General features: G+C 37.1%; 1 protein-coding gene across 3 annotated transcripts; it reads right to left on the bottom strand.

The window, feature by feature from the left end:
- Window positions 1-1,102: 1,102 nt before the first annotated feature.
- On the bottom strand, window positions 1,103-5,281 carry LOC142640407 (uncharacterized). Of its 3 annotated transcripts, none has more exons than XM_075814480.1 (7): window positions 5,079-5,281; window positions 3,421-3,948; window positions 3,141-3,307; window positions 2,980-3,060; window positions 2,773-2,848; window positions 2,581-2,664; window positions 1,103-1,745 (listed from the first exon to the last, which is right to left on the bottom strand). In XM_075814480.1, exons 2-7 carry the CDS (start codon window positions 3,881-3,883, stop codon window positions 1,549-1,551), a joined length of 1,068 nt encoding a protein of 355 aa, XP_075670595.1. In that variant the 5' UTR covers window positions 3,884-3,948; window positions 5,079-5,281; the 3' UTR covers window positions 1,103-1,548. The 3 variants fall into 3 exon arrangements, with proteins under 3 accessions (XP_075670595.1, XP_075670596.1, XP_075670597.1); XM_075814481.1 differs by having other exon boundaries at window positions 3,421-3,927; window positions 5,079-5,226; XM_075814482.1 differs by having other exon boundaries at window positions 1,193-1,745; window positions 2,568-2,664; window positions 5,079-5,260.
- Window positions 5,282-9,881: the final 4,600 nt, after the last annotated feature.

Here is a 9,881-nt window from a genome sequence, read left to right as displayed (position 1 = left end):
CAACTCTACTCTACTACTATTTTTTCCTCCTTCAATCCAAACGGATCCTTAAGGCATTTCTACTCCCCAATAACAGCCCTTCTATAATACAGAAACAAATATAAAGGACAATGCTATGCCCTTTACAATAAGACTAACAAAGACAGGAAAAAGAGGAATATTGCATTCAAAATATAATAAGAATGACGTGGCATTATGAAAATGGCATGACACCATTTTATTGGATGAATTAAACACGTGTGACAAATTTATGTAACACTTAAAAGAAAATATGGTTGAAGGGGTTGCCAATTCAAACGGAATATAATTTCAAGGAATAAACTCCAAATTTTGAAGTTTTAGAGTGTAAATCTTAAGATTCCTAAACTTTAGAATGTAGTTTGACCGTTAGCCTTCTAGAATTAACTCATGAAGTTATGATTCTAGAATACTCTTATAGTATAATAGTATACGTGTGTCGGGGCAGTGGATAGGAAAAAGCGGGGGCTAAATAAAGTACATGAAGGGGCAATCTAATAAAGAGCATTGTAGCTCAACAAGATTGCCATATCTCCTGTATAATGAGAACCAAGGTTCAAATCCCCCCCTACAATTGAATTATCAACATTCAGCCGTTCGACCAAAGAAAAGCACCTCAGTAAGAACTCGTCCAAACCTCGTAAAAGAATTCAAGCTGTATTATGAGTCACAGCCCAAATCTATGACAGCATGAGACTGCAACTAAAGAATCAAACAACCTATAATGCTTGGAACTCAAAGTTTACTCAAGCAAGACTATGATAATCATCCATGTAAAACATTTTCTCTCAATAAAGTTTTGAAAAATAAGTGAATTACAAACCCAAATAAAAAACAATCCATTTTCCACACTCACCACCCTTTGTTATCATCTCACTTTTCTAACATACTAATCACATTTTTAATACATTCAATCTCCTTCCCTCATATCTCTCAATTCTAAACATCTTAAACAATTCAACCATCTGCCAAGCAAAGACTTACTTGCTCTATACTGTAAAATACATGCCTATTTGCCTCTCTTTTAAAAAGCAAATGTTTGGTTTAAAAAGACCAAGCCTAGTGAAATCCAAGAAATATCAAATGTTGGGAAGAATAGATATATTCAATATTATTATTAAGTAGGATTCAACCCACATTCTCTTCCATGGGAAAATTGGACAAGTCACAGGACTTTTGACCATATTCATTAAAATTCATGATCATTGAAAGGCCATACATGTTTCACCTTTTACTCTACACATTCTCATGTTGTAAAACATCAACAAACACCCAATATATTAGCATTCAATGAAAGAGACCTCTGAAGGTTACCAACAATCATTTCAGATCCCACTTGTAAAACATATCCAGTACATTTAACTCCAACGAAAAATCATTAGTATTATCTACCTAACAACTTCAATAACCTTGCTTCTGATCCATTTGGTATCCAGACGACAACATGAGCTAGTATCCTCTGGAAAAGAGAAGGCAAGAGGGGGCTTTATGGACGTGTGTAATCCAACACATTCAGCTTTTGTCCCCGTCTCAATTTCTAGCTTTCCCCCTAGAATAACCACTTTTGTCTTTAACATCAGATTTCTTCCTCCCTGAGACCTCTGAGCGAGAAGATACTCCCCCGTCTCTACCATCTGGTATCACTCTTCCCGAGTGCTGTGCATGCTCTGTTGAAGGCAGTGCCCAACCTCCCCTTCCAGCCTGCCCATGTCCACTGCTGCTACCTCCTACAATACCAAAAAAAAAGGTTAAGCAATCTCACATCCCCTAGAAAACAGAAAGACAATGAATGTAACTATCACTTAAAAAATAAATGGTAAATACAATTTGCATGGTCATACAACATTGAACTAGTTATCCACCCTCATTCATGAGAGAAAGAGATGCTATTTATTCTAGACCATAACTATGTTGTTATGCAACAAAACTTATGGGCCAGTACAATGTCAAGTCAAACATCAAACATCACAAGAAAGCTTAATATCTACGTTTAAAAAAAAAGGGTGAAATAAGCTCATACTGAATTCCATATGCTTCAAATTCCTGATGAAATACTTGGGCATAATTATAAGAAATACTTCATGAAAATCAACAAATGTGCTAAAACCCATCCAGCAGAATTTCCCAAAAAGCCATTTATACCGCAAAGGAGATATAAGCCCATCCCTACTAATCCACAAGACATTTGATATGTGTATGTATGTGCACTTGCACACTACAAACATACTAATGACAGCATACTGGTTACTCATTATGCCACAAGACTTAAAATGCCTAGTAGCCATCCCCATTTCTAGTTACACCAACCTCTAAAGTAGTTACAGATTAATTAAACCATTTACAACCACTTCTTAGACCAGTTGAAAAGGCAATTAATTAGCATGACAATATGCAGCGAGTTCAAGTATTTTCCAACATTCCAGGCAGGTCAGGATTAAAAACAATATGGACTGTTTTGCAGTTAATTGAGAAACACAACTCAAAGGACGATTCATCAATTGTATCCAAAGCCAATGAAATATTACATTCCTAAATAGCAAGAGATGCACCTAAGCTTATTACCATGACCAATAAGATTCTCAGACCAGCCAGGCATATGTTTTTGAGCATTTCCCTTCCAGGCTTCTTCAAATCCCACAACCTCATCTGAAAATTTGCCAATCCAAAGAATTTTTGGTTATTCCTCCTATATGTGCTAACAGATATTGAGTACATCTTAGTACACACACCCCAAAGTATGCTATATCTACATACCTTCATTCAGATTGTGTAAGATCTGCGTTGTGTCCACCTTACCATCTGAATTAAGCTTCCTCGTAACAGAATGCCCCTGCAAAGTGCGGTCTCAACGTAAGTATAATATTACCATCCCTCATGTTATTGGAACAGGAACATGACTGAAAAAACTATATATTACACAACAAAAATGGCCATAAAAAAAGTTGCTCAACCGATAAAGACCTTATTGTGAAGTCCCCTAGATATCCTGTGTGATGCTTGCCTTGCAGCAATATCAGCTTCTTTAGCCTCTTCAACTGTCACCTGCTCCACAACAAGTACTACTTAGAAAATAGCATTAACCCAAAAAATTGAACCTGTTATCAACCGAAAAAATCACTTACTCCATCACTTGTCCTTCTAGTCCTGGATGAGGTATAATATGGTCCATTGGCACCGCCATAAGTGACAGTGGAGCTCTCAAAGGTGAAGTTATGAGCTTGAGGTTGTGATTGATTATGATTCAGCCTGTTGTCGTCATTTCTATACAGCAACTGCTTGCTCTTTTTCTCTGCATTAGAGGGAGAGAGGGGGCAGAATGTTAAAATGATAGCACTTTTAAAGGTTGACTCCAACAATAACAATCAAAACATAACATACAACCAGTTAGTTGATGCACTTTACCTTCAATTTCATCATCAGGATCCTCAACATAGTGTTCACTCCTTGATCTACCATGCTTCCTAGGATTTTCTTTAGTCTCTTTATTCGCATCTTCTTTTTCATCGTCAGAGTTCAATTCCTCAATAATCGGGCCCCTTGGTCTTTTTGGCTCTGGTGCCTGATGCTCAAGAAATTCAGATGGATGCATGCTCATAAAAGGACTTCCACTTGAACCTTGATGCTCAAAAAATCCAGATGGACGCATGTTCATAAAAGGACTTCCACTTGAACCAAGGAAGCCTGGATTTGAATCAAGCATGCCTCCAAATGGGCGTGTGAAGAAAGGGTCATCAAATGGGTTCCTCCCTCCAAAAAAGTTAGAAAGTAAACTCCTATGATCTCCAAAGCCACCAAAGCCCCCAAAACCAGCAAAAGGGTCACCAAAATTAGAGAAAGGATCCCCGCCACCTCTGCCTCCCTGCATTTTCTAGGCGCTAAAAATCCCCACCAAAAAACTTAAGCCTTACTCTGCCAAGAAAAATATATTCTCTGCAACCATGAGATTCAGCATCACGGCCTTAGAACCGATTAAACGAACATTATATAAAACAAAAGCAACACAATACTTGTGTGGAAATGATCACCAAACTAATCATCTATGACAGCATGAGACTGCAACTAAAGATTCAAATAGCAAAACAATAAAAATGGCTAAGTATTTAGTAATAAGCTAAAACTTCCACAAATGCGGCCCCAGCCCTGGTAGACCCTCACAGTTTCTCCATGAACTAGTTTCTTACTTTATAAATGACGAGCAGGCTGTAAGTATAACTTTTGGAATTACAGCAGAAAATGATCTTCACTCACCAAACTTACCTCTAGTTTAACATATTTCTCTCTCAACCACCAAGATCCCAAGGATGGAACCCCACAACACATGCAAACCAAAAGAACGAAACATAGAAGAAAATGCAAACAACATATAATTCATCAAACATATAAAATTCCTAAGTTCCACTGTAACACCATGATGATCAATGTTACAGTCTATACTAGGAAAACACAAACGCAGAATCTACACTTAAATGAATCGAAAATAATTCATCTACACATTTAACTGGAGGTAAAAGAAGGAAGGCAAACTCGAGCACAGAATCTACACTAAAATGGATGGAAAAATAATTTATCACCCGTATCAGACACAACTTCTACTAGTAACAAAAACAGAAACTCTCTCTCTCTCTCTCATATATATATATATATATATCTCGAAACCATGGCATAGCAAAAGAACATGTTTTGTGCATAAATTTTTGCATACTTACATAAGAACGATTCTAATTTTTACAAATTTCCCATCAACCATAATGAAACATTAAACAAAAACTATGACACATATTAGAAAAATGAAACATACCCACCTTATAATTAGGACACTTTCATATACAAAAGCCTAAAAAATTAAAAATTAAAAAAAAAAAAAAAAACACGAACCCTAAGCCTTGAAATTAAGAGATTCTAAACAGAACTATTCGATAATTTGCAACATAATATACCCACTGATCCGATCAAGTTGTTTACACTGATTTCAGAGACAAAAGTCGGCACGCACACGAAATTTCACAATTATGTAAGAGATGAGAATATGAAGAACTATTTGCATCGGAGAGAGAGAGTACCTGGGATTGAAAGGAAATCGAAACCCTAATAATGGCTCACGAAATGACGAAAAGGGTTTTTGCAGTTTTGAGGGATTGTACAATAATTGAGGTGCTTAAGATCAGAGCGTGTAATCACCGACGTTTAATCTCAACACACAAGAAGAGAGAGAGAGAGAGAGAGAGAGAGTATAGAAGTCTCTAGAATATGGGCCTGAAATATCGCGATATTATGTCTATTTGGCGGGTAATAAGGCTGCGTTTGGGAACCGCCAAAAAAAAACTAGTTTTTTTAGCTTATTCAGCTCATCACAAAAAGAAAAAAAATAAGAAACAAAAAAGAAAAAAGAAGAGAAGCTTGTTTAATGTTTTTAATACACATGTAAAATTTGGTTAAAAATGAGTTATTTTTTAGATCATAAAAGCTTAATGATTGATGAAATAGGTATGATCTTTGATTTTCTCGAAATTTTGCGAGTATGGAGGATATAATAAAACTATGATCTTAGCGATTAAATCTTCAAAATTCATATTCAATAAAAAGATATAAGAAAAGTTTGAACGATTTTTCTCTAAACTAGTTTGAAAAGAAATTTTTTCTGACTATTGGTTGAGTCAAAATTTAAGGAGATTGATTAAGAGCATTCACAATGGGAATGGTAAATGCCATATGTTGCTTCTATTTAACATTTGTCTCTCAAAAACCTCCACCATCCGGAATTGTAAAAACTCAGAATTGTAAAAAAATTTACAATTTTGCTACATTGCCATCTTATTTTTATGATGGCACTGTAGCAACTTGTATCCAATTTATATTATATTTTATTTGCCATCATTCTCTGAGGCTTCTCTCTCCGTGTAGCAAGTTGTAGCAAGTTGTCTCTTCAGTCTTCTCTCTCCGTGTCCATCTTCTCTCTTTGTATCCATGGTAGATTATTTTCAGGCGTGGGCGTGGGCCGACATGGTTCAAGTGGCAATGTGGGTCTTGTGGCTTGGATTTGGCGGCATTGGCGTGGGTCTGGCGGTGTTATCAGTTGGTGCTAATCGACGGCCTGGGTTTCTAATCAGCAGTGTGGGTTTCTGATCGACAGCTTAGGTTTGTTGATCGGTGGCTTGGGGTTGCTGATCAGCGTGTGGAGATCGGCGAGTCGGCGTGGTGGGTTTCTTCGATTTTTTTTTTCTCTTGGTGGTTTTTATGGTTGACATTTCTTGTGATTGTGCTTGTTGGTGGTGGTTTTTGGCAATTTTTTGTATTTTTTTTACTCTTGGTGGTTGTTTCTTGTGGTTGTTGTTGGTGGTGAGTTTGGTTGTGGTGGTGGTTGTTGGCTGGTGGCGTGGTGGTGGCAATCGACATGGATTGATGGTGGGTTTTTCTTCAATTCTTTGTTTTGGGATTGTTGTTATGATTTGTTGGGGTGGTTGGTGGTGTAGCAGTGATCTGGGTCTGTGTTGTGGGTGATTGTTGCTGGGCAGAGGATGGGTAAGTGATTGTTGCTGGGTGAAGGAGGTGGTTGGGGTTTGGGTTTGTTCACGGTGGAGAGAGAGAGACGGGGGAGCAAGGAAAAGAGAAAAAATTAGAGAGAGGAGATTATTTTTTTAGTTATATATTTTAGTGGATAAAATATATGATTTTCATGAGTAGAATAGGAAAATAAAAATTGAGATGTTGGGTGTGTTGTAAAATGGTATGGTATAATTGATAAAGTAGCTTTTTGAGATTGTAAAATAGGATATGATACAATTGACCATTATGAATGCTCTAAGAGTATAGATGAGCTGGGCATTCGACAAAGATTAAAGTGGCCTAGCTTTAATAGTCTCAAGATTTTATTGCTTTTGTTCTTAATGTTTTTTTCATAGTTACAATTCTTAATATATATAAGAATTGACTATTTCACTTGGTTGGAAGATTCTTGGCAAAGCAATGTATTGAAAATTTTGAATCAACACATCGCCTTATTTTGGAAGTAATTTTATAAATAAAAATTTCATGAATACATGTCTAGCAAAAGTGTTTAATTAGTTATGAACTCAATATTACAAGTTACTATCCATTTGAAATGAAATCATTTTATAGCAAATAATAATAATAATAATAATAATAATAATAATAATAATAATAATTGTAGGGATGAAGGGCCTAGATAAGGATATTGGGCCGTAAGCCATACCCAAAGACGTCAGATAGCCCGAGGACAGACCACCCATCAAGTGCTGGGTCATAGGCAACCATGCTTGGAATGATAAGCATTAGAAAGAGGTGATTTAATAGAGAATTGAGAAATATCTGGGAAGAAAGCTATTGCCACCACATTAAATGCTCTGAATCTAACTCGTTGGCCACATTAATGTTAATCCATCTGTCACCCTTAAGGAACAACCACCTCGGCGTTCTTCTAGAGAACATTCTGATGCTTTCAAGGAAGAGGTGGTGAAACTTAGGCGTGCAGGGGCAATAAAAGAAGTGTTTTACCCGGAATGGTTGGCCAACATGGTGGTGGTAAAGAAGAAGAATGGGAAATGACGAGTGTGTGTGGATTTCACAGATCTGAACAAAGCTTGCTCCAAGGATCCCTTCCCGATACCTCAGATAGACCTAGTTAGTGGATAAGACCATTGGTCATCCTCGGATGAGCTTTTTGGATGCCTTTCAGGAGTATTATTAGATACCATTAGTTTTGGCTGCCCAAGAGAAGACTGCTTTTGTAACGCCCACTGGGAACTATCATTATAAGGTGATGCCATTTGGATTGAAGAATGTTGGGTCTACTTATCAGAGGATGATGACTAGAATGTTTGAACCTCAGCTTAGTAAACATATTGAGGTCTACATAGATGACATGGTGGTGAAGAGCAAGACAGATGCTAAGAATGTAAATAACTTACGGAGGTATTACTTTTAATGAAAGGCAATCCTATCACTTTTTGTTTCTAAAATTATATGTTATGTTTCTCATTCATTTAAGTATTAAACAGAACATCGGTCATGCCTGGTTCCTCAAACTACATACCTTGAGTAAATTAACGCTTCTCATTCATTTAAGTATTAAACAGAACCTCGGTCATGCCTGGTTCCTTGGACCACGTACCTTAGGTAAATTAATGCTTCTCATTCATTTAAGTATTATACAGAATCTTGGTCATGCCTGATTCCTCGGACCACATACCTTGGTAAATTAATGCTTCTCATTCAGTTAAGTATTAAATAGAACCTTGGTTATGTCTGGTTTCTTGGACCACATACCTTGCATAAATTAATACTTGTCTATTCCGTTAACTATTAAACAGAATCTCGGTCATGCCTGATTCCTCGGACCACATACTTTGGGTAAATTAATATTTCTCTATTCCTTTAAATATTAAACAAAATATCGGTCATGCTTGGTTCATTGGATCACACACCTTGGGTAAATTAATACTTCTATATTCCTCTAAGTGTTAAATAGAACATTGGTTATGCCTGGTTCCTCGGACCACATACCTTGGGTAAATTAATGCTTCTCTACTTCTCTATTCCTCTAAGTATTAAGTAGAATATTGGTCTTGCCTGACTCCTCAGACCACATACCTTAAGTAAATTAATGTTTCTCTACTTCTTTATTCCTCTAAGTATTAAGTAGAATCTTAGTCATGCCTGGCTCCTCAGACCACATACCTTGAGTAAATTAATGCTCTCCTATGCCCCTAAGTGTTAAACTGAATCTCGGTCATGCCTAGTTCCTCGGACCACATACCTTATGTAAATTAGCACTTGACCTATCCACAATGGATAATGAAGACTGTTGTTAAAATATCCTAACTGAAGAAGCGTTCATGAGCATCTCTTAAAGCATTTGCAAGTATATCCATGAAATATTCTCGAGTGATAAACCTGATTTCACTAAGTCGTACTTCTCGAACCATATGCCTTGGATAAATTAACACCTCATGTCTATTTGGAGTTAAAAATGGAGCCTTGGATTACACGCAATCTTTTGAGCTAAGTATCTCAGGTGCATAACGTATATTCCTAAGTTAAGTTGTAAATTATCAAGTGCTTGGCAGTTAACTTAATAAGTTACCAATTGCACGGGAATTTAATTGGTAGATTACTAGTTGCATAGATATCTATCAAGGTTAAAGGCAACACTATACCTCAATTGGAAGTGGTTATAAATTGAGCTTACATTAATTAGACTATGTTTAATAATGAGGCAACATTTTTTTTAGCACAAACATGTTGAGAATGCAGAGAAATTTAATACTTTTTATTAGATAAATCCTTTAAAAGGCAAAGAGAGTACATGTAAAATAAAAAATAAATAAAAGGAATACTTAAAAAAAAAACAACAGCAGAGAATGAGTAGGGTCCTAGGTGGCCTTGGGAGGAGGATAATTGATCTTCATTGCAATTTGGGTAGGCGCCTCGGGCACTATTGCTTGAGCTGCACTTTTGCCCTTAGGATCCTCCTTGGTTGTGAAAGGGAGTGTGGCAAGTACCAGTATCTGGCCCCAGGATGCTCCCTTCTACTTGGAAGAATCCTTTGGTGCTGGTGGAAGCTTAGCTGGCTTAGGAGTTGTTTCCTTCGCTGGCTCCTTATCCTTCTCCACAGCTCCTGCTCGATCAACCTCTTTGGAAGGGACAGTTGGGGTGGGAAAAGCACTGGTAGAGGCAGTCTTACTGGGCTCAGGAGCTTTGGTGGCAGTGTCAATTTGGGAGCTAGAGGAGCCTGCTAGACGGAAGGCTGAAGGATAGAAGACATTTTTTGCCCTCCTTAGTGTTGAAGAAGCATCTACTCCAGCTTGGTTCAGTGCTTCATTCCACACTTGGAGGCAATAGCCTCT

This window comes from Castanea sativa, chromosome 6 (genome assembly GCF_040712315.1).
Source record: "Castanea sativa cultivar Marrone di Chiusa Pesio chromosome 6, ASM4071231v1".
Taxonomy (NCBI): Eukaryota; Viridiplantae; Streptophyta; class Magnoliopsida; order Fagales; family Fagaceae; genus Castanea; species Castanea sativa.
Note: the sequence above shows the minus strand (reverse complement) of the source record. Positions and strands in the feature narration are given on the sequence as shown.

Excerpts from the sequence above, each read along its gene's own strand:
- LOC142640407 (XM_075814480.1), bottom strand. The coding sequence starts at position 3,883 with ATGCAGGGAGGCAGAGGTGGCGGGGATCCTTTCTCTAATTTTGGTGAC. Across the intron at positions 3,308-3,420 it reads TCCTGATGATGAAATTGAAG|AGAAAAAGAGCAAGCAGTTG; the intron begins GTAAAGTGCATC and ends CCTCTAATGCAG. Across the intron at positions 3,061-3,140 it reads CTAGAAGGACAAGTGATGGA|GTGACAGTTGAAGAGGCTAA; the intron begins GTAAGTGATTTT and ends GTTGTGGAGCAG.